Here is a 24,473-nt window from a genome sequence, read left to right on the forward strand (position 1 = left end):
TTTTGGAAGTTTTGCGTTTTTTGCAAGGATTAAAACCTGCTGAGCTGATATTATTCAAACTTGGTGGAAGGGCGGGGTATAGGCTAAGGATGGCCCTAAAAACGTCTGGAGCAGATTCCACTAAAGGTGCAGATCCAGGATTTGTTTGACCCCTTTCTTCATGTCCACAAGAATGTCTGGGACATTGAGGTGAGGCGTGACCTCTGGGTACAGCACGCAGGAGGCAGAACAAAGATTGTTGATGTAGATTCCGCTGTTTTTGTTTACAGCACATCAACATTGGCATCTGCCCTTATCACCAAAATCTCTCGAATCTCACTGTCTTTCCAAGTTTACTTCTTCGTCTGCATCTTCTACTTCTGTGGCACCTCATTTTCATCCCGAGACATTTGTATTGTTTTTTTTCACATGTTAGAAATGTGTTAGAAATCGCACGCTGCTCATTTTTCTAGACATTTTATCAGGGGGCTGGCAGGTAAAGTTCAACCACTGACTTGGACATTTGTGTTCTCACATACAACCCCTGGACATTTTTAGGAAAATGTCTGGACTTCAGTTCAGGTCTGAAAGCAACTTAAGGGCCCTGTTAGTGGAGGTATGCACACTACTGAATGCTCTAGTTTTTAAAATCTTTTTGTAGGTCTTTTACCTGCCTGTCCGCCTGAATAATGACCACTGTGTGTGTTTTCTTTTTTTGACCTAACTTCCCTTCCTGCCAGGCTCAGCCAGCTCTCATTACCACACTTACAGGTTGGACACCTGCCAGCCCTTGACTCAGCCTAAACCTCTGAAACTCTGGAAAAGTGCTCAGCAGCATGTTAGACTCTGTGAACAGTCACTCTGTTCCCACATTCAGTCTCAGTCTTTGATTCAGGATCTTACATGAAACCTGTGAGACTATTCTTTGTCTCAGATCCTGCAGTGTTCTGCCCTCAGAGTCTTAAATTCAAACCTGAACCTGTGAAAGTACAAATTTCTATACAATCCAAAACTTTTTTCAAACATATAAGAACACAACAGTAATTTAGCATTTCTGTAACTTTGCATTCACGTTTACTTCAAACATCGCAGGCTATATTTAACAAACCATGTTGGAATGTTTCAGATTGGAGTATTAACTCCACCAAGGAGGTCATGTTTTCACCTCTGTCCGTTTTGTGTGTTGGTTGGTTTGTTAGCAATATTACAAAAAAACCAGCTGAACGGATTTCCTTGAAACTTGGGAGAGTAATGCGGAATGGCTCAGGAAAGAACCCCTTAAATTTCTAGATGAAGACATTCTAGAAAATGTTTTTTTAGCATTGCAAGATACAGTATTTTCCCAGGGAAGAATTCATGGATCTTGATGGAAAATAAGGCACATTTATGAAATCTATGAGTTTGTGAAATTTGGCTCTTTGACTGTTGGAGGTATGCAGTCTACTGAGTGCCATTCTAGTTTCCTCATAGTAGGAAAATGAAATGACACACTTGAAACATTGTCTAGTTGTTGCATCATAGTGAACATTAGCATTAAATCATATTTTATGATAAAATGAACTAATTCAAAAATTTGAAATTCTACAACACACATTATAAAATGGTCGCCAGTTATATGAATCATTTTGCAAGGAACTAAACTTTGCATAACGCCTGCAGGTCCTTGCAGTGTGTGGAGTGTATGCAGTGGTGGATGTGTTAGTGGGAGTTTTGGGAGGATGATTTTGACGATTAATCAATTCATATTTCGAGTTTCTTTTTCATGACAAGCTTGTACAGGATCTGGTAGCCGTCATCCCAGGCGTACAGCAGCTGCTCCTGTGGGTTGTACTTCAGGCTGGAGTGAGCTCCATAGCGTTTGGGAAAGTAAACCAGTGGCGCCTCTTCGTTGCTCACCATGCCATTGACGTCAAACACACATTGCACACGTGAGCGGCCGGCCTCCTTGGTGTTGTACACCACATAGAGGGTGCCACAGATGACAAACGCCGACTCTGCGTTCTCTCTCGGGCAGTTTGTGTCCCACATCTGCTCGATGTCCAGCGAGTTGGCGTCCATTTTAGCCAGAGAGATGTGCCGCTCATTCTGCCGCGTGGCGTAAATGGCCCACAGGCCTTCCTCATCCACAGCCAGGTCCATCACTGTCTCGGGGGTCAGGCCGTACACAGGGACATGGTCCTGGACTGGAAACACAGCGCTGTCCGTCACAGAGTTGGTCGTCATGTCATATTTAACCACCATTAGATCCTCAACCTGATTTACATAATAGGCGTGGTTGTTGTAGATGGCGTGTCCTGTTCCCCTCCAGGCTGACGGCAGCTTCAGGCTCCTGGACAGAGACAGGCCCAGGGAGCGGGTGAAGTCTTGCGCAGAGGAAAACTCGTGGATGGTGTCGCCATCCGTCCCATTAAAGATGTACACCTTCCCAGAGCCCCTACTGCTGTCTTTACTCCACATGCCCTTTGGTCCTCCAACTCGCTTTAAGATCTTCATGGCTTTTATACTGGAGATCATGTCGCTGCATCCTGAGCACAAGAGAGGGAGAGGTCTTATGTGATGGGTCTTTGACATTTTAATAAGGTTTTCATTCTTTAATTTATATTACTTTAAAGGAATAGCTCTGAATTTGAGAAAATATGGAAATCTGCTTTTCAAGAGTTCCACTGCACCCAGTCAATAAATAGTTAACTACAGCCAGTCATTTTTACAGGAAGAAATACTAATCACTCAGCGTCAGAGGTGCTGGCAGGTGGATTTTGTTTCCACACCAATCAGCTGCTGGTTCCAGTTTCATGTACAAAGTTAGATAGGAATGTTCTCAAAAGATGTTTGGCAAAAAGGCAAAAAAACATTCATCCTTCCATTATCTATACAGTTTATCCTTTGAGAGTCAGCGCCAAACCCAGCTGACATTGGGAATGAGATGAGTTACATCCTGGACACCAGCGTATCACTGGGCCAACGTACAGAGACGAACAACCATTCACACTCAAATTCACACCTAGGGTCAATTTATAGTCTTCAAGTGCTGTCAGATTATTATCACGCTGTAGTCTCAAAATAAGTTTTTTCTCGGTCATCAACAAAATGCAGAGTTCAAACTGAAAATAAACTGTAAGTGCAGTTTAGGAGCCTTATACTGTATCTCACCTGAGAGTTTAAAATATTTGGCCTTCTGCTTCTCCTGCACCAGAGTCACCTGCTGCTCTATCAACTTGTCGTCCACATCCACACACGGCTGAGCCCCGTTCTGCGTCTCCAGGTAGTCCAGCTCCCGCTCCACCCGGTCCACCCTGGTGCCAACACCGTCCAGATTCATTCTCAGCGCCTCTTTCTCTTTGTCCAAGTTCTCCAGCTGGGAAACCATCTGCTTCTTCAGCTCCCGCAGCTCCGAGGCATAACGGGTGGTCTGTTCGTGCCACAGAGAGATCCGGTCCTGTTCACAGAGGGGGATTAGTTTAATCTGAATCAGAACACAAGCACAAAAGTGACTCCCTCTTGTAGACAATTGGCTATTTTTGTTTTACAGGAACAGTACATGTATTCCTGGAAACACAGAGAAGGCCATAATTTGATGTTCGGCTCAGGCTTAACGAATAGATTGGGACATAATAAGTAGGTAACTGATCCTTCAAACAACCAGGTTCAACCTACACGTGGCAAGTATCCTCCCTGCTCACATGTCTTTTAGCTAAACCTCCTTCCAGTGCTCTTCCAGTGCTCTTCCAGTGCTCTGTGTGGGCGCCGCTCTGCAGCATACCCTGACCTCTGACCTCGCTGGAGGAGAGAACAGAAACAAGTTTCTCTCTAGCTGATCAGTAAAGTCTGACTCCACTTTACAGAGACGATAAAGAGATATGGATGAATGATAGTTTGAGACAATTTATTTTAATCAACATGTGACTGAAGGACTTCAGACATGAAATGAAAGATAACGGAGCCTTTCGTACGCATGTTTGCATGTTTGTTTTATTTCTGACAGATGTTTATTTTGTGTTGTTGGTTAAATTACTAGACGTCAATGGTTTCAATGTATTATTTCAAATGCATTATCTTTATCTTCCCTTATTGTTTAAAACTATTTTTCTATTCCTTATACACCAAATTACACACTAAGGAGTAAATGATTGGGACCCCCTCCAAGACCAGATGATACATCTCAAGGTGTTCATCCCATGGTAATAAATGATTATATATACATTATCTTTATTTGAACATTCTTATAAATGCAATTTCATGATGAAGTTGGTACAAACCTTGTAAGCAAATATAACACACTCAATTGTTGTTTGTCATTTATTTACAAATATTCACGGTATACATACAAAACTTTCAACTCAGTGTCATATCCCAGACAAGAAGCTCTATAATAATCCCCTATACAGATGTAAAAGATCTGTATTTTCCAGCATTTTCCCCAGGGTTTGCCCACATCTGCATTCCATTGCCTGGTGCCCTGTCCCTCAGAGTTTCCTCTCAGAGGGACTCAGAGGGAGCGCAGGGCTCGGCAGGGAGGTAAAGGGAGGTCTTACCTCAATAGCAAGCAGCCTCTGCTCCAAATAGTCAATCAGTGCTTGGTGCTGAGCGTTGGCAAAGCAGGCCAAAGTAACCAAGACAACTAGTCCTCTCATTTCTGTGTCAGCTCAGTGTCTCTCTCCAGCTCCTGTGAAGTCTTGACTGGAGCTCAGTGGCAGCGTGTGGAGGAGCCAGCAGATTCCCAGAGGTGGCCTGGAATGTTTTACTAAGCTTGTCTGGGAGGAGCCAGAAACATCTGGTATAGATGGAAGCACAAAGTCAGATGGAGACAAGACACTCCTTCTCATTTTGACCTCTTACCTGGATGATAAATTGAAAAAACAAAACAATATATCATTTTAAGGATAATTTTTTATTACTATTAAGGGGGTTGGAACTTTAATTTCTTTAGAATACTGGACACTATTTTAGCACAGGATCACAGGAGCAGGAAGGGAAATGTGAGTGTTTTGATGAGGGGGTGGAAACATCAAGAGTCATTTAACGAGTCATGGATTGATTGGACGGACAAATGCATTAAAAATGTGGAAAATATATTGTTTACCTTGTGGTGCATGGTACAGCAGCTGAACTCAACCTCCCCTGCTGCCAGGATACTTCTTGGAACATTTGGCATATACCAAGATATGGAGGCCCTTTTCTTTTTCTAGTTCTGTTTAATTTTAGTCATTTATTCTATTTCAGTTCTTCAATTTTGTAGTTGACATATGAACAGAATTGTGGAAATTGTTATAAATTATTTTTTAAAACATTTTCTGTGTTAAAAATCTTAAACACCCCATCCATCCATTATCTTAAAGGCTCATCCTTTTGAGGTTTTTTTAGCAGGCAGGAGCCAATCCCAGCTGACGGGAGACACACTGGACATGTTGCCAGTCCAGTCTTTAAACCCCCGCAGATACGGGGAGAACATGCAAGCAAGTCCAAACCAGTGAACCAGGAACCTTCTTGCAGTGAGGCAACGGGGCTAACCACCTGAAAAACATCAATACAGTATAAATCATTTATAAAAAAAAACACCTCCATAAAGAACTCTGACCATCATGGACAATCATTACTCTTTGGCCTAGCAAGAAATCAACAGTCGGAGGAAACACAAAACACTGCAACTACAGGAAATTGGCCTGTTAGAGATCTGTATTAGATAATTTTGCATTTTCACTGTAGATTTTATCCCCTGTCTGTTACAGGGGAGTTGCACCAGGAAGGGATGCCATCAGAAGAAGAGAACGTGTGACCAATCTTTTTTCCACTGTACATATGGACATGTGAGTAACAAAACAGACTTAAAAAAAATGTCTAACTGTCTAACAATTCTACCAGATGTATTTCTTGGATCTTGTCCTGAGGGTGAAGTCTTCTAATATGCCTTTTATTATAATACAGATGACATGTAGGGAAAAATGGTTTCAGATGAATCCAGATGGTCAACAACATTATTCTTCATGTAAACCTGCTGTGTGGTCAAAAGTGAGGGTTGGATTCATGGAATGGATTCATTAAGTGTCAAACTGCTTAATAGTAATAATAATGTCTAAAGCTTAAAAAACTATAATTAATTTGGTGAATGCTGAATTGCCGGGGAAATAGGAAAATGCTGTTTAAACTGTCTCTGCTCTGTCCTTTCATTTATAAGAGCAACCCTGCTATGAAACAGCTAGATGACATCAGTGAAAACCTCTTTTTCCTATAAGTTGTTTCCACTTAGCACTAAAAGCCAACTCAAGCACATAATGACCGTGTGTGTGTGTGTGTGTGTGTGTGTGGGGGGGGGGGGGGGGGTTTGGCTCTCTCAGTAGGGAAGCAGACATTTATTTTATGAGATTCAGAAGGCAAAGGTGTGATCACATATTTTGGGATTTAACTAGTTTAGGGATAAATAAAAATGTCCGCTGTGCTCCACGCGCAAATGCAGAGGAATTTGAATGTTGGGGCTAACAGACACTTGGATGACACCACAGGAGCAGTATGGAGGCATTTTATGTTTTTATCTGGGTTTTTTTTGCATTTGAAGAACAAGGCTTTTTACCCCTGAAACTCTAAAAGTGTTTTGTGGACTCAAACACACCACTCCTCCATCGGCATACTGGTGAGTAGATAATGAGTTAATGTTCATTTTTGGGTGAACTATCCCTTTAAGAGATTTGCAACATTTCCATTGGTTTCTAAGAGAACAATGACGATGATCCATGATGATCCATGCGTGGGCTTTGTTATTCATGTTAATCTGGATCTAGTGAATTTAGAAGTGGTTTCATGAGGGGACTGTTGGTGGACGTATGCGCTCTGAGTGCGATGCTAGTTGTGTTTTTTGTGCGTTTGCCTGCCTGCTCCCCACTAACCCTGCTTTGTCCTCTCTTGCCCCAGAAACACCTGCTCCTCTGTTCCGCTCTGTCACGCTCAGCCAGCTCCCTCAGCCGCACTGTTTGCCCAGACTTCCTCGAGTTCACTCCCTCTGATCAGCTCCCCGGCACTCCCCCTCACCAGACACTCAGCTCCTCAGCCAGGACTCTGGATTCCCCTTGTACCCTTCAGCGTTTAGTTCCCTTGCACTTGTTTTGGTAGCTTTGGGTTTGATTGGTAACTGAATTTGCCTTTTTACACTTGTACACAGTTTGCAATAAAAATCATCATTGTTAAACCAATTTTTTTGTGTCCTGGTAAATGATTTTTGCAATCAAAAATAGTACCATATTCATTCTGCATGAAGTACAATGAAATAGGTTTGTGTTTTCATATTGTCAGCACCTCTGCAGTGAGCCTGTCTGCACACGCTTCACTGTCACTAACACAGCCTAGTGGCATAGTTAGAAAATTAGAGTTACCTCCTTTAGAATAAACTCTTTAGCCCTCTGACACACTGGTGAGCCGTCCTGGTTCATCCTGCCTTGTGCTTGGTCAGATTACAGTGACAATTTTAGGGACAAATGTATCTTTAGTCAAATGCAATCCAGTAAACCAGCTCAGCCATCATTTCTTCAGCAATAAACAAAAAGATGTGGTTCAAAGTTGGTTATGTTAGTGTGTAACAAACCAGTATGTGAGTGTGTGTAGATGGTCATGTGCTGTTGTGTGAATGTTTTTGGGCGTTGAGTGACTCTTCGTCCAACAATAACAGACAGGATCAGCAGGTAGTGGTTAGTTATGTAAATCAGGTGTGTTATAGGAGCTAATGCAGCACCTGATGATGTCTTGTATAAACTCACTTTTTTCTTACTCTACATCCACAGATTGTTTTTCTGGAGTCTCAACACGCTTAACATTTATATTTTCACATACACAGTGTGTACAATCCCCTCTAAATCTTTATTTTATTCAAATGTATTTGTGTGAGTCTCTACAGACATTCAGGAGCAGGGTCCTGATCTTGTCAGGGAGAGACTCACACAGGGTTCCATACTTCTTTTGGGTCGTGATTTTTGGACTTCTGTCACCAATAACTGCTGCTTACCTCGACTGATTTCAACCAAACATTGAAACGTTAAAACGTTAAGCTTGTTCAGGACATTCCTGCTATCTTATAATATGTATAAGTTATAATATATACTATAAATTACAACTGCTACCATTATGGCTAATACTAATTTCTAATACTACCTGATAATAATAAATATGTTTTGACTCAAATGGTAATATAAGATATAGTAGTATAATAATCATTATATTTGATCATCAGTAGGACATTCTATTCTCCTGAAAGCCCTCCCACTCTTGTTATTATTTATAGTCTATCTACCTGAAGCTGCGCATACTGTTTATCCATATATGGCGTGAATGTGGGGGCATACAGCCGAGTGGGCTGGGAAGTAAATGGATGTGACGACAATGATCAGTGTGTTCATTTGAATGTGAGTCCATTTTTTCAGGACATTTGTTTACAGGATTGTGAGTGTCCTCAGTGATTGGGCAGAACAGCGTGAAACGTCCTGAAACATGCAAACACAGGCAAATGTGGGGCACGGAGGGGAAGAGGCTTGAGGGCCTTTTGTTATCAGACAGCGGATCAACTAGTGGAAGATCATATAAACTCAGAAGATCCTCTTCAAACCCAAGAATACCAGGTATGTACTATTTCATAGTATAAGAAAATATGAGATTTAGTTGGCTCTATGTGGGGGTTTCAAGATTATCAACAAAAAAAAAGGAAAACTAATTTCTAGACTAGATAATACAAAGGATAAGTGGTATGAATAATGGATGGATTCAAACTTTGTGCCACTCTGTGGTTCGACATTAGGAGACTATTTAATGGTGCAGAAATTATATTATTATTATATTGCACTTCTGATTTTCTCTTCCAACAACAAAAGGGATCAAGTCCCACCGACACTGAATTCATCCAAGCAACATGGAGTTCACATTCAGAGCAGTAACTCACAGCACGGGGATTATTATCTGGAGAGTTGAGGTAATGTGACTTCAGATGCTACAATAATGACTGTGGACTGAAACTTTGCCAAATGAACTGTTTGATTTGATGATTTAAAAAAAGAAACTCCTACTGCTCGACCAGTAGCAAATGGCTGAAAGCTGGTGAGCAGCAATGGCGGAACAACTCCTGTCATTTCATCTGAGATGCAGATTTTGTTTTTTTCTTCACTCTGTGCAACAGAAATTGGAGCTGGTTCAGGTCCCAGAGAAATCCAATGGGAGCTTTTATGATGGTGACTGCTATCTGCTTTTGTCTGTAAGTCTGAGAAGTGACTAATGAATCTGTGTGGTTTTCAGTGCCGGGGCAGCTTGTTTGTCGAGCACAGCCCACTGTTGTATTTGTAGACATACTTTTTACATTATAACAGATACCATCCTCATGTATACACCAGCACAGACCCACTGTTTCTCCTCTTTGGTTTGTCCAGACACAGAAGGTGGGCAACTCTCTGTCTTATGATATCCACTACTGGATTGGCTCAACGTCCTCTCAGGATGAACAGGGTGCAGCCGCTGTTTACACCATACAGCTCGATGAATTCCTGGGCTGCACTCCGGTCCAGCATCGCGAGGTCCAGAACCACGAGTCTGATGCCTTCAGGGGATACTTCAAACAAGGAATAATGTGAGTGTCGCTGCAGTAGGCCGGCCTTCAATAAATCGTAAATATAATGATCTTGTCTTGTTTAGCTATAAGAAAGGTGGCGTTGCATCAGGTATGAGGCACACTGAAACCAACTCCTATGATGTGAAGAGGCTGCTTCATGTCAAAGGGAAGAAGAGAGTGATTGCCAGGGAGGTGAGCCGTGCTTCACAGTGGTTATGTAATGTTTATGGTGCACAGGAAGCTCTGTACAAAAAGGTGCTTTATGCTTGAATTTGTTTCAGGTGGAGATGTGCTGGAAGAGCTTCAACCTTGGAGATGTCTTTTTGTTGGACATTGGAAAAACCATTGTTCAGTGGAATGGCCCAAGGTGTAACAAACAGGAAAAGCTTAAAGTAAGATTTTTGTGTGACTGTGTGGGGGGCCTCTGTATTTTGTTGGGTGCAAAATGTATTTTGTGTTTGTTTTAGTGCACCTTTACTTCTGTGTTGCATTAGGTGCTCGGGCAAATAACAACTCACAGAGCAACTGACTGTCTCTAAAGACACAGCCTTCTTCTGCATGTATATTGTAGTAGGACCTTGAAATAAGTCTGACTGTAAGTTGTGTGTTTTCGGTGCTGATCACAGTATCTAAATCATCCTCTTTCAACCTGTATGGAAAGAGGTGGGTGTGCTCAGATTAAGTTCATTTCCTTGTTCCTGCAAAAAGCGTGGAGCCTCTGAATGGTTCATTGTCTCACACAGTTCAAAACCCTCATCATAGAAATACAATGAGGCGTGTTGTTGTTGTTACCTTTTAGTTAGATTTCCTGTTGCATCAGGGTTAGGGTTAGGGTTAGGGTTAGGGTTAGGGTTATAATAATACAAGATTTCTGACAAACCAACACAGAAATTCTGGGATGAAAAGCAAGTAACGCTACTTTAATTCAACTTTTAAATCTCTTAATTCTTAAAAATGTGTCCTTATGGAAAGTTACTAGATCAATCAATCAATCAATCGATCAAATTGTATTTGTATAGTCCATATTTACAATTAACAATTTGTTAAAACTATAAGTTAAAACTACTAATATAATGGCCAAAATGTGATCGTGACCACATATTCTCTCTATGTGGAGTTTCCAGGTACTGCAGCTTCCGACCACAGTCCAAAGACATGCAGACTGGAGTTAGATAAACTGGAGACTCTAAATTGACCATAGGTGTGAATGTGAGATTGAATGGCTGTTGGTTCCCACGACCCTCAAAAGCATAAGGAATGTAGAGGGATGGATGGATGGATGTCATCAATATGTCATCAAAAGTTTAAAGTCTGAGATTTCTGAGATTGTGTATTGTTTCTGTGTCGTACCTCTGCTTCTCAGGGGATGTTGTTGGCCAAAGACATCCGGGACAGAGAGAGAGGAGGTCGGGCGGAGATCAGAGTGATCGAGGGCGATGCAGAAAGCAACTCTCCTCAGAACATGGAGGTCCTGAATAATGTTCTGGGAGAAAGAACATCCGGGCTGAAAGAAGGACCTACTGATGAAGTTGCGGACCAGGAGCAGAAAGCCAAACTTACTCTTTACCAGTGAGCCGCCCCCCCACTGGCCTGTATATCCATGTCCCTACAGGCATTATTTAGTGCGAGAGTGAGAATTTATCCATATTCAGTTTCAGTTTTGTTCGATTTAATTTGTCTGTGCCTTTATTTCAGTGTGTCAGATGCTGATGGCCAGATGAAGGTCACAGTCGTTGCCACCACACCACTGGTTCAGGATCTTCTCAACCATGATGTGAGCTGCTGCCATGTTGATTAAAAGGAGGATACCTATATTTATACTGTGGGCATACAAATAGATCCGGTCGCCACTATGGTGTCAATCACTATTCCCATGCACTGTAGAGTTTGAATTATTGATACTGCTGTTCAAACACAGGGAAGCAAATATACATATATTACTTAGTTATGTTTTGTACACCTAATCTAATGTTCATTTTAGGACTGCTACCTCCTGGACCAGGGAGGGACCAAGATCTTTGTATGGAAGGGGAAGAAGGCAAACAAAGCTGAAAGACAGGCTGCGATGGCCAGAGCTTTGGTGAGTGACACCACATACCACCACTTTGGGTTTGAATGATCTAACATGACATGTTTCTATGTTGCATTTGACTGGCTGCTACAGGAGTTCATCAAGGTAAAAAAGTACCCCAACACTACAAATGTGGAGACAGTGAATGACGGAGCAGAGTCGGCTCTCTTCAAGCAGCTGTTCCAGAGGTGGACGGTCAAAGACCAGACTCAGGGTCTGGGCAAAGCACACACGAAAGGGAAAGTGGGTAAGTGCCTATGTGTTCGTTAATCCACAAAAATGCAACAAGCAAGAAAGAGGAAGCACATTTGTCTTTGAATAACAACTTCTTTGGTTGTTGATTCATGATTTATTGTTTTATGATCATATCTGCTGCAGCCAACATCAAACAGGAGAAATTTGATGCTTCTCTGATGCACGTGATGCCAGAAGTTGCAGCACAGGCGCGAATGGTGGACAATGGCACGGGTCAAGTTGAGGTATCTGTAACTATATACTCTGAATTTAATTGTTGTCACACTGGTGGCTTGGTGGTATACACTCTGTCAGGATGCCTGTTTATACCTTAATCTGTCGGTCCAACATTTTGGTATGGATTATCAAATGTTGTTACGGACAACTCAGTTTATGATACTACAAAAACACCTGTAGGTCTACTTTGAGATTAATGCTGAAATAGCATGCTAATACAAAAATGACAGCATGCTAACAGGCTAAACATGAGAATGTGACATACGAAAATGCTAAATGTCATAATTATACCATAATTTCTGCCGCATGTTAATTCTTAAAGGGATAGTTCACCTTAAAAATGAAAATTCACTCATTATCTACTCACCACTTTGCCGATGGAGGGGTGGGTGAAGTGTTTGAGTCAGCAAAACACTTTAGGAGTTTCAGGGGTAAACAGCATTGCAGCCAAATCCAATACAATTAAAGTAACAAGTGATACATTTTCCAAATGTAAAATAACAACAGAAAGAAAAACATCAAATGCCTTCATACTGCTCCTGTGGTGTCGGTGAGCCCCAACATTGAAATTTGACTCTAAACTGCGTCATTTACACCGTGTTTTTAGCCTAAACGTCTGCCTTGATCCTTGTGAGTATCATGAGAACTCGTGAGTATCACAAAAACTCTTAACATCACTGGATTGTGGCCACAGTGAGGGTTTTTGCTATTTGTGTTTCAGACTTAATTTACCTTTGTGATGTTCTCAGGTTTGGAGGATTGAGAATCTGGAGCTCGTCCCTGTGGATCTTAAAAGATACGGATACTTCTATGGAGGAGACTGCTACCTGATCCTCTACACCTACCTGGTTAACAACAAGCAGTGTTACCTGCTCTACATATGGCAGGTGAGGGCGTGCTGTAACAAACCGTGTCTAACATAATAAAAAAATGAATACAAAAATGAATAAAATACATAAAATATTCAATTTCAAAGTTGCTCCTCCCCCTTCCCTGCTTTGGATTTTTCTGATGGTCAAATGAACTATTCTGACTCATATATTAGGGGCGTCATGCAACACAGGATGAAATAGCAGCCTCAGCATTTCAGGCTGTGGATTTGGATCAGAAATATGGTGACGAGCCCGTCCAAGTGAGATTAACCATGGGCAAAGAACCGAGACACTTTATGGCTATGTTCAAGGGTAAAATGGTCATCTTTGAGGTACGACTATTGACTGCCATTATAAACAATTCTATAGATGTAATATATAATTTCTATGGTGTCTTTTTTACAACAGTAAAGAATATGACTGTTCTTTTCTTGAAGGGGGGCACATCTAGAAAAGGAACCTCTGACCCAGAGCCTCCGATCAGACTGTTCCAGGTCCACGGCTCTGACCCGTCCAACACTAAAACCATTGAGGTCCCAGCCCTGGCCTCCTCTCTCAACTCCAATGATGTGTTTTTACTGAAGAGCCAATCAGGAATGTATCTGTGGTGTGGGAAGGTAAGGAGGAGGGAGTTTAAAAAAGAGAGAGAATCACAACCACAGGGTGATGATACAATATAATACTTTTGGAGTATTCATTTTGTAATACTACTGTAAAATTAAATTAAAATCAGACATACTGTTATTTGTTTTGCCGCATATAGTAAGTATTTACCCTGTGAAAGCTTATTTGAGCAAAACACTAAACCTCTTAACGTTTTCTCAGTATTTTGATATAAACTGACTTTCAGCACTATTATTATTATTGAAAAGGTGTAATTTTTGTTACCAGGGCTCTAGTGGAGATGAGAGGGCCATGGCTAAGGAGGTCAACTCTGTGATTGGACAGAACAGCTCAGAGGAGATTGTCGCAGAGGGCCAGGAGCCCGTTGAATTCTGGGAAATCCTTGGAGGCAAAGCTCCATATGCTAATGACAAGAGGTGATGAAAGAATACTAATACCCTAATGTTCGATGTTATGAAGAGGAAACTCATTAGTTTTCCACTGTTCTGCAAGTGATGTGTTGTTGTTGTTGTTGTGTGCAGGCTCCAGCAGACGGTTCTAGACCACCAGCCACGTCTGTTCGAATGCACCAATAAAACAGGCCGTTTCATCGTGACTGAGGTGACTCAGTTCACACAGGATGACCTCAATGAGGATGATGTCATGTTACTGGACACATGGGACCAGGTATGAGGTGACACTGTCTGTGACAAGTACAAAGTCTGAAACTTTTTAACCTGCTGTAGTGAAACAAAACTCTGAGCCTGATCTCTTTATTCTGTAGATATTTATTTTCCCATAACTCTGCCCCCTCTTCAGGTGTTTCTCTGGCTCGGTAAAGAGGCAAACGCGGTTGAGCGCAAAGAAGCCGTGGTCACAAGCCAAGAGTACCTGCACACCCACCCAGGCAACAGAGATCCAGACACCCCCATCTTCTCGGTCAAGCAAGGGTTCGAGCCGCCCACCTTCACTGGGTGGTTCACAGCCTGGGATCCCTCCAAATGGATTGTGAGTGTTTTGCTGAAGGGCTTGATCATTTAAATTGATGAGTAAAACACAGACACTGAAAAAATGTCCTTCTTTTAGGGAGGAAAAAGCTACGAGGAGTTGAAGAAAGAGTTGGGAGATGAAGTGTCGCCCGTTCATGTAACAATTGTACGTAGAATCTTATTCATTTCTCATGTTTTTCATTTTCTCAACATTGAATATGTATTGGATTTATGACAAAATGCATGTTTCCATAAATCTTTTTTAGATTTTGTCTTCTTATATGTCACAACAGTAAGTGATACATTAGATGAATGAAGTTATGTAGACTAGCAATGTTCTGTTAATGGGATTTTTCCAGGAGCTGAACTGTGTTGAAAGTGAGAAAAACTTTGAGTCCTTTCCACCGGACTCTCTGCTCAACAAGCTCGCTAACGAACTGCCTGAAGGTGTGGACCCATCCAAGAAAGAGGTGTGTGTGTGTGTGTGTGTGTGTGTGTGTGTGTACTTGAACAGATATCTTTGAGAATACAATTTGAAACCTTATATTTTTGGAAAGTGAGGATATTTTTGGAGAGCGAGGACATTTAGGCCGGTCCCAGTCCTCACCTCCTTACCCTCTTTCAATTGGCTTTGAGGGATAAGTCTTGCTTTTAGGGTAGGAGTAAGGTTTAGGGTTAACAATTTATTTGTGATGGGTTGGATTAGAGGACAGGCAAGGCATCATGTCAGTGAGTCTCCTCACCAAGATAGAAGTTCAAGGTTTGTGCCTGTGTAGGAAAAAAGTTAATTTTGGGGTCAGTGGTGAAGGTTGGGGAAAGGTTATGAGAGAGTATGGGTTCTCCAGTTAACTAATGTAAGTGTATGTAAAGTCCCAGACGGGGATCTATGATGATAACATACAACCTCAGGAAGCCATGTTTGTGCACTTTCTCCCTGGAACTGTCAAATGTGCATGATTTAACTATATGTTAGACACTGATTTAAAAAATGTCTTTAGTGCATTAGATAATCATCTGACAGGCTGAATAGAATTTCCTCCAAATATCACCTTTATTGATCCCACGTGGAAATAATCTGTTTACAGTGTTTAAGTTAGTATCATTATCTACCAAGTTTGATTCAGTTCTAATTATCCTCGAGCTGCGGTTATTTTGTTGTGTTGTAAAGTGTTACCATGACGCTTTGCAACAGCTGAAGACATAATCTGCTCTGGTTGTTTCTGAATCTGACTGTGTTTTATTGACTGCTCTTCAGAAATACCTCTCGGACTCGGACTTCAGCAGCGTGTTTGGGATCAGCAAAGACGACTTTGCAGGGCTGCCGCAGTGGAAACAGCTCAACATGAAGAAAGAAAAAGGAATGTTTTGATATCAGCATGAGGTCTCGCCTGTATGTCCCCCTCCCCTTATTGACTTTCCACTGAAGACAGTCTTGATTCTTAATTAAATTATAACGTGTTGTAGCTCTTGTAATAACAAAATTTGAAATCTCAGTCTGACAATATAAAAAACTGTAATGCCTATTATCACGGGTGTGGACAATAACCATTAAAAGCAGAAATTTCTTTAAAATCAAGCACAGCAATAAATATTTGTGCAACTTTCTTTAACTTTGAAATACCCAAATGTTAACAGCACTGATTCCTCCTGTAAGTCCAGATCTACTTTGCCATCTATTGGTCAAATAATGATACAGCATGTTCCTTTTGTTTCTACAAACTGTTAAGTATCTACAGCTGTTCCTCTACAGGTTTCACAGAAATGGATTACAAATCAACTTGTCCTATAATTTGTATTTTTTCCCCCATTTAAAAAAATTGAAATAAACAAGTACATGAAACAATTGTGAGCAAATAAATCTTCATTGTGCAGGAAAATCTAAAGAAAATTCCAAATAGGATTTTATGAATATATTATGAAAAGAGACACACGCAGATTATATATAGAGATAGATAGTGAGCGAGAGAGCACATCAATAGAGCACACACACCATCATTATTAACTCCTTTTATTTTTGATATGTCTGGAATGTTATATCAGGTAATTTACTGTCACACGTGAACATTCAATTCAAAGCGGAGGACCAGTAAAATTATATTTTGACCCATAAAACACATGAAGTACACCGAGAGCTGATGTGTAACATTGTCGTCTGAAAATAAACACAAAAACAATTTGATTACTTTATTGAATATGAAAACAATCACTGCTATGAGCTCAAACTACACTCCCAGTATCAAAGGTCTCCCCTCATGGGAAATGACGATTTAGCAGTGTGGATTCAGAGTGGTGTACATTTTCTGTATCATTACAAAATCAAACCCTTTGACCTGATAGGAAACAGACGTGTATTGTATATATCAACATAAATAACCAGCACAGCACACGTGAATTACAGTAACAGTCACCTTCCATCAGCTCATGTTGAGCCAGTCATCTGAGCTGCTTGTCACAGATCCACCTTAAAAACTCAGAAATGATACAAAACATGCCTTATTCTATCAAAATGGAAATGGAAAAATCCCTTTAAAACACAATTTTTCTTCAGTGAACCGCAATTAAAGTATCATTCAATACATGTCTGTTAAAGTACTGCATGCAAAAGTACTATTAAAAGGTAGTTCAATTTGTTCATGTGCTGTTTAGAAACAATGAAGTTGCTCATGCAAACTATCACAAATGAGGTGAGAGGGTCTAATGTTGTTTCAAGAATAAAAAAAGAAACGTAACATTGTAGAAAAACGTACAAAATTTTGATTAAATACAAAGTGTGTACAGCAATTTAAGACATCTAAAGAGACCAATTTCAACAAGTTTCACTGCAAATGTGCAAACGTACAGGAGGCATGCAGGCGGAGAGATGGCAGCCTGCGGCAGGTCGGCTGCTCGTCTCTCGCTGACGTGCGCGGTGGTAAAGGGAATGTTGTTTGTAATGTTGTCTGACAAATCTAAGACACATTACAAAAACTTTAGAAAGTGCAAATGCAGCAAAATCAGCTCTCTACAAAATTCTAACTAAGTAGGGGGGTAAACTAAAAAGGGACTGTAAGCAAAAAATATAGTTCTTATGGACTCACTGCGGCAGTGAATAGATAGCGTTTCCCTTCTGTAGAAAAAATCCCTACCTTGCAACTTTATTGATTATCAGTATCTGATCTGAGGTGTCAAAGGCTAAAGTCATTCATGAAGAAAACCTCTACAGTGAGTCCTACAAATGGAGACAGTCCAAATATCTTGACCTGACAAAGATTTTTCATTTAAGGTTATTATACCGCGTTGCTGTTTTCAGACATGTACTAAACTCTGGACATTCTCCTGAAATCATCTGGAGGGGCTTTACATTAGAATGTCTGAGTCTCCGGAGTTTTTCCTGCCAGCCCCCCCAAGTAAAATGTCTGGAGAAAATCGGAGTGAGCCCATGTGAGAAGACAGCAGGAAAATGTGCAGAAAAGTCAAGCGGGCACGTTGATGACGGTTATGACACGTGACTGACGCAAAACTGAAAAAAAAAAAAAACTAAAGCTGAAATAGAGGTGCCACACATTAATCACGTCAAATTGGACAGACAATGTCAATGTGCTGTAAACAAAAACATGTGATTTCCCAGCGGAATATAAACGTTACGTCCTGCCTTCTGCACGCTCTACTCAGGCGTCACCGGAATGTTCCTATTGTTGTGAACTGCTCTGACCCAGACAATCTCTTGCCGTGTTCCGAACATGTCAAAGGCAAACTCCGGACATTTTCCCCAGGTTCACGTCTGAAAATAGCTTATGTGAGATTCGGCTCATCCCATTTTGAAATTAAGCTGTAACAAGCTGCGAGTGTCTAAATGATCGGACTGTCTCGAAAGTCGTGCGTTTCTAAATGTGCAGTTATGATTGGAGTCATAACAGCATCAGTCCCTGGTCACACACTTACATAGTTCACTGTATTTTGTCTACAGGTAAATCCTGATTTGTCTCGGCAGCTGTTCGTGTACAAACACACAGTCTTAAAAGATTCCCTAAAAGATAAATGGTCGAAGCAGCATGGAGCATTTTCCATGTTTAGAAAAAAAATATTTAGTTTAAATTAAGACAGACATTAAAAAGAAATCAGTGGCAAAAAAATGAAGTACTCGTGGGTGGAGTTCTAGTTGGTAAACCACCTGAATCCTGAGTTTCTTTGTTGTGAATTCAAAACTGAATCTTACTTTTCTCCTACAGTGTTTTACGACTGGAGCAGCAACAAACAACTATTTTCATTATTAATTCATCTGTAAATTATTTTCTTGAATAATCAAGTCTACAATAGATCAATGTCTTCAAATTGCTTGTCTCGTCCCCTAAGTAGTCCATTTCCCAAAGATACCATAAAGCAGCGAATCCTCACATTTGAGAAATCTTAAAACCAGTGAATGTTTTGGCATTTTTGCTTGAAAAAGTAGTGAAACCAGGTTAGTTTTCTTCAAATCAACTAGTTGATTTATCATTGGAGCTTTAATTACGGCAACTCTAGCTGTTGCGATTAGTCTCAAAGTTGTCTAAGAACATGAAGATCAGATTTGGGTAAACTGCTAATCAAAGAGCTCTTGAATTTCACCAATAGAACAATAAGAATCATTGAATCCTTTTCCCCAGCCATTGATACAAACAGGTAAAGTTAAGACACAATGCAGCCTTCAGGGTCTTTGGGGTCTTGAGTCTCACCGTTGCTGACCTGACCGTTGTTGGTTGGACTTTTCTCTTTATTCTCTGAATCATCAGGCAGGTCCACACAGTCGCCATCGCCTGGAAAGATCCTGTCCTGCTCTGGAGTCTCGGCGGACGCATCCTCATAGGCACTTAAGTTGTCTGAGTCGTTTCTGTCCGTTGACGGATCTTGGCCATTGTCGTTGCCGTTTTCGTAAGGCCTCCAGAGGACACCGTCTTCAGAGAGCGGGTTGTCCAAAGCAAGAGAGGGTATGTGGGCAAGAGGCTTGTTGACCATCTTCCGTATCTTCGTCAGGAAGCTTCCGTCCTCCTCTGCTCCATCGCCCTGCTCCACCTCCTCAGACGCTCCTTCTCTGCTGTGAGGTTCACACGGGGAAAAGTCTATTTCCTCTCTGCATGAGTCTTGGGTCTGCTCGCTGGCCTCATGGTTTTTCATTTGGCTTCCGTGTCTCGTTGCCTCGTCTTCAGTTCCATATGTGTTCTCTTGAGCAGGTGCTTTCATTTGTTCCTGCACAGAGAAGTGTAATTGACCATTAGATAAAACATATACTTACTTTTAAAAATGTATTTCATGCATTTTAATACCTATTGTAATGACTGAATATGTGAACATATTGCAAAAAACGACATTTTAGCACTGACGAACTTTTTTTCACTTCCTTTTTTTTTATTAACTCAAAAGGGAAGTAATTGTTGTTGAAGTTGTGTATTCCTAGCTTTACTTGTTTGTATTCTTTTTCAGTTGTGACTGTCAAACTAGATAATACGTCTATGTCATTCATTCTCTGTATATTTGTTTTTCACAGGCTTTAACCTGAGTATGGCCATACAATGGTAGCAATTATCACTTCCACACAGGGTTCGTAGCATACAGCTCTTAAAATATGTCATATGGGTTTTTTAATTTTTAAATGCAAAGGTATCGGATAAGTTCTGTTTTACCTGATAGACAAACTCCATGTATTGGTATCAGTTAATTAACTAAATCAAAACATCTCTACTCTTTACAAACACATGTAAAAACCTTTTACTATTACAATGTAATGTTATGTAATATTCTAATTTCACTTGTCACATTACCTCTTTTAATCTCTCCACCTCTTGCATCAGAGAGCTGACCAAGCTCTCCAGCTTCTTCTTGGCCGCCCTCTCTTGTTTCAACTCCTACAAATGCAGAGAGACACAGTCGCATCACAAGAGGACCAATATTAGCCAATATTAAATGCCCATATATGGCTGAAGTATTTAAAGTGAAGAGCTGTGTCATTGATGATGAGGCCCTGACGTACGGAACTAGCCTGTCCAGCTTCCCTCTGGGTCTCAGCCAGCAGCTCTTCCACACCCTCCAGCGTGTCCTGCAGAACGTCCACCTGGAACAACAGAGCCTCTCGCTCGAACTCCAGCCCACGCAGCTCCTGCACCACCTCGTCATAGCTGGCCTGCAGATCCAGCTATGCCACAAACACAGTTGAAAATCAGTGTGGGCAATTTTAGAGGTATGCGTTCAGTCAGTGGGAGGGCAAGTGTTTAGTGAGCTCTCAGAGGTGGGAGGCCTCTTCTGGAAACATGACAATCTAGTACTATCCCTGACAGAACTGTGATTACATAGCAATAACCATCATCATATGTATAATAACTACAGTATAACAAGGATAACAGTGAGAAATAGTCACCATTTCTGGGAGTCCCATGAAGAGATCCTGCTCAGACTGTTGAAAGGGGGGGAAAAAACATAATAAAAGTAAAATCCAAATAGATGGATTTATTTATTTGAAAAAACAATGATCTGGGAGGCTTTAGAGGATCCTTCACTCTTCATCCTCTCATACAAACAAAGTAAAAATAACATAAACAGATATATAAAGCCAGTCAAAATGGCCATGCAGTTGATTCACATTTTTTAGGCTTTCATTAGTGAAACCAACATGAAAGGATCAGATTGTCTAAAAGCTATTAATTCCGATGTGCATGTATAAATTGAGATTTAATACTTTATTCAACAGGCGAATTTTGATCGGTTTCTGTTACTAAGATGCTCATTTAATACTGATGATATCATAGACAACAGCTTATTTACATATTTTGACATGTCACAGTAAGATAAACACGTGTAGATAATGAAATGAATGGCGGCTGAACAACGTTTAACTGCTACAGCTTCAGGAAATTCTTACTACATATATACTTATATATTTTCAAGGTGCAAACATTTTACCTAACACTGTTACCCCGTCTATAGTATTTATGGTAGAAAACTTCACCTGGTCGAACCTTGGTTTATAATACATGTTCATGTGCTTGACCCTCTGGTGTCATTGAATCTGACACAAGGTTTGGCACACAGAAGCAGCGATAAAAACCTGTGACCATATCCAAAGACTTTACACCATGTTTGATAACAACTCTGGGAGTATCAGATTAAGTGTGAAAGAAATGCGTGGTTCCGCAATCACAGCTGAAACAGGAAGGACGCTGAGAGAGTGCAAAACTCTGAAAAGGCTAATGCTCTATTTCCTCATGTTGAAGAAAGTGGCAGAGATAATTAGGTCACAACGCCAGCTACTGTATATGACACCGACACTGGCTGATTAAGACTTTTTCCCCAGTTAACTTGTCCTTTCACAGTATTTAACCTTAGATGTGTTAAATTAGAGAAAAATAGCCAGAGTAGGTTTTCCTACACACTTGAAGGGGTTAGAGTAGTATTCAGTTGGTTGCAATCTGCAATGTCACCTCTAGATAGCACTAAATCCTACACACTGGTCTTATAAGTAAAAGTTCAAAAGTATTATCAGCTAAATGTACCTGCATCATCAAAAGTGTTTGTTCTTCAGAGCAACTCCCCCGAGTCCGATATATAAATGTGTAAGACATTATGAGAGGGTTAAAATAGATTTGTTGATGTGTGAGAAGTATTTGACTATTGTAGTTGGTCCAGGTGGAGCTGTTTATTTCTGTTGTTCCCGACATAGGTGTGACTGAGATCACAAGATACATTTCAGGAATCATGAGATGTTTGATGATGCTAGTCAAACAGATAAACAAATATATTATGAATAGTACACACAAATTTGAATAGTATTTTCCTGTTTCAAATTTTTAGGTAATATTTGATAATTCTGCCACCGCAAGTCTGAAGTATTTAAATTAATCCATTTAAATACTGAAAAGGGGGGAAACACCTTTGAAGTGGAACTGCTCAGAAACATGACAGGACTCAAAAAGGTGGGTAACCACTAGATTTATCCCAAACATTGTGTTGTAACTTATAAGCGTATTATACAGGAAATGTTTAATCAGATAGGGTGGGTTTTTTTACATTTTCACCAATATCCCAAGGAATAATTCATGTATCTTGTTGAAAAAAAATCATAGTTGCATAGTAAGGGGACTGCTATCTATGAGTGTGTACAATTTGGAGAGTTCTTTGAATCTGAGGGGACTGTTGTGCCTCGTGGATGTATGTGCTCTACTGAGTGCCATTCTAGTTAACTCTGGCAAGGAGGTTATGTTTCCATCTACTTGGTTTGTTTATATGTTAGTTAGGATAACACAAAAACCACTGGATGGATGCGATACAGGTTGATTTTGATGACAAAAAGCAGGCATATTTATGGGACAGAAATTAATGAGTGTGTGTGATTTAGTGCAGATTCTAATAAAAATCTGGATCTAGTGAATCTAAATGTGGCTTCATAAGGGGAATGTTAGGCAGTGGCTGAGGAATGTGCACTACTGAGTGACATTCTAGTTTAGAATTATTTCTGCCACGATAATCATTAACAGATTAAAACAGATATTGAGACAGAGGGGTGGAAGTAGCTGTTTAGTAGACCGAAGTGGAAACACTCCAGGCAAGTACAGGTTAAACTTTAAAGTACAGGTTTGAGGTGGAGAACAATGAACTGGAGATAATCAGGGTTGATAAGGTTTGATAAAGAGAGAGTTCACTTGTGTGCAAACACCACTGTCTCGATTTTTCAGTCCATTCCTGCTGGAGATGTGAGGCTCCTACCTGGCTGTCAGTCCCCCTCTTCAGGGTGCCTGCACGGCTGTCACTTCGTGTCACACGCCTGGAAGAACTCTCCGTCTGAGGACACACACACACACACACACACACACACACACACACACACACACACACACACACAGTCGTGTCTCCATGACTTCAGAGGAAATTACATTGACTTATATTTGTTTCCTGGGGACTTACTCAAACCTTAACCACAACGACTGCTTGCCTAAACCTAAACTTAACCATAGAACATATCTTCCTTTTGGAATTTAATCATTGCCGTTATGGGGACATACATTTTGTGTCAATGAGTAAAACAAGTCCCAAATTGTGACTGCATAACCAAATTTAGGTCCCCACAACATGAGTCATACCTAGACCACACCCACACACACCCAACCACACCTGAGATAGAGCCTCCATCTCATGTTGCCAGAGCCAAACAAAGCAAAAACACGAGATGTTAGCTTGTTGACACTTCCTTATTGACGTGCTAACAAAGACGCGAGCCTGTTCACACTTCCTTGTTTACGTGCTAAGTGGAGTGGAGAAGACGCAGGCCTGAACAAAAACAAAGCTTGACTTCAGTCGTCCGTCGGTTGACATGACGTCCAGGCTTCGCGTCTCGTTCCCTGGCTTCACTCTTCTAACGTGAATAAGTTTACATTCACTAAAACTGGAGGGTAAACAGCGGTAGCATTAGCATTAGCTCCGGACCAACCCCACTGACTCGCAGTGATTTCTCCGCTCACCTCCTTGATTATGCTGCGGAGCGACTCGTCCTCGCTCAGCCCCCGAGAAAACGTCCGCTTCTGCGGAGAGCCACCGGTGTCCAGCGTGGCCGAGAGCATCTTCTTCGTTTTATATGCAGCCTCCTGTTTATGTAAGAGACACCTCCGTGCTCTCTGGGTGATGTGACGCGCTGTTTGATTCCTACGCAGCAGGGTTTAACGCTAAGGAGCTCACACGGTGTCTACGCCCAGGCCCCGATCTACGGGAGCCGCGGAGGACCAGCCCGCCCTCACCCCGCCCACTCGCTCAGAGAGGAGTCCCGGGCGGCGCTTGTATGTTCAGATAGACAACATGGCGCATGTCAGGTCCCGCGTGCTGAAACTGATCCCAGACAACAAGGCCTGTCAGGTGAGGGCTGACGGTTCAAGAAGAGACAGTACATTTACTCGAGTACACATCTGATCTACTTGTAT

The 24,473-nt window shown here is 41.1% G+C and overlaps 3 protein-coding genes across 4 annotated transcripts; 1 reads left to right on the plus strand and 2 right to left on the minus strand.

Moving 5' to 3' along the window:
• Nucleotides 1-629: 629 nt before the first annotated feature.
• On the minus strand, nucleotides 630-4,746 carry olfml3b (olfactomedin-like 3b). The gene is made up of 3 exons (XM_034585618.1): nucleotides 4,512-4,746; nucleotides 3,130-3,415; nucleotides 630-2,504 (listed from the first exon to the last, which is right to left on the minus strand). Exons 1-3 carry the CDS (start codon nucleotides 4,608-4,610, stop codon nucleotides 1,720-1,722), a joined length of 1,170 nt encoding a protein of 389 aa, XP_034441509.1. The 5' UTR covers nucleotides 4,611-4,746; the 3' UTR covers nucleotides 630-1,719.
• Nucleotides 4,747-8,333: 3,587 nt separating this feature from the next.
• Nucleotides 8,334-17,175, plus strand: avil (advillin). Of its 2 annotated transcripts, none has more exons than XM_034585156.1 (20): nucleotides 8,334-8,576; nucleotides 8,826-8,923; nucleotides 9,128-9,202; nucleotides 9,375-9,571; nucleotides 9,637-9,745; nucleotides 9,835-9,945; nucleotides 10,917-11,122; nucleotides 11,249-11,327; nucleotides 11,535-11,633; nucleotides 11,718-11,871; nucleotides 12,003-12,103; nucleotides 12,845-12,982; nucleotides 13,141-13,299; nucleotides 13,405-13,584; nucleotides 13,859-14,007; nucleotides 14,113-14,257; nucleotides 14,390-14,578; nucleotides 14,657-14,725; nucleotides 14,919-15,029; nucleotides 15,815-17,175. In XM_034585156.1, the coding sequence occupies exons 2-20, from the start codon at nucleotides 8,864-8,866 to the stop codon at nucleotides 15,926-15,928; spliced, it is 2,445 nt and encodes an 814-aa protein (XP_034441047.1). In that variant the 5' UTR covers nucleotides 8,334-8,576; nucleotides 8,826-8,863; the 3' UTR covers nucleotides 15,929-17,175. The 2 variants fall into 2 exon arrangements, with proteins under 2 accessions (XP_034441047.1, XP_034441046.1); XM_034585155.1 differs by having other exon boundaries at nucleotides 8,834-8,923; nucleotides 15,815-15,928.
• Nucleotides 17,176-18,267: 1,092 nt separating this feature from the next.
• On the minus strand, nucleotides 18,268-24,303 carry si:ch1073-456m8.1. Its single transcript, XM_034585160.1, has 6 exons — nucleotides 24,021-24,303; nucleotides 23,269-23,343; nucleotides 20,927-20,962; nucleotides 20,543-20,704; nucleotides 20,334-20,417; nucleotides 18,268-19,761 (listed from the first exon to the last, which is right to left on the minus strand). The coding sequence occupies exons 1-6, from the start codon at nucleotides 24,117-24,119 to the stop codon at nucleotides 19,204-19,206; spliced, it is 1,014 nt and encodes a 337-aa protein (XP_034441051.1). The 5' UTR covers nucleotides 24,120-24,303; the 3' UTR covers nucleotides 18,268-19,203.
• Between the last annotated feature and the right edge of the window lie 170 nt (nucleotides 24,304-24,473).

The sequence above is a fragment of the Hippoglossus hippoglossus genome, chromosome 5 (assembly GCF_009819705.1).
Source record: "Hippoglossus hippoglossus isolate fHipHip1 chromosome 5, fHipHip1.pri, whole genome shotgun sequence".
Classification (NCBI taxonomy): Eukaryota; Metazoa; Chordata; class Actinopteri; order Pleuronectiformes; family Pleuronectidae; genus Hippoglossus; species Hippoglossus hippoglossus.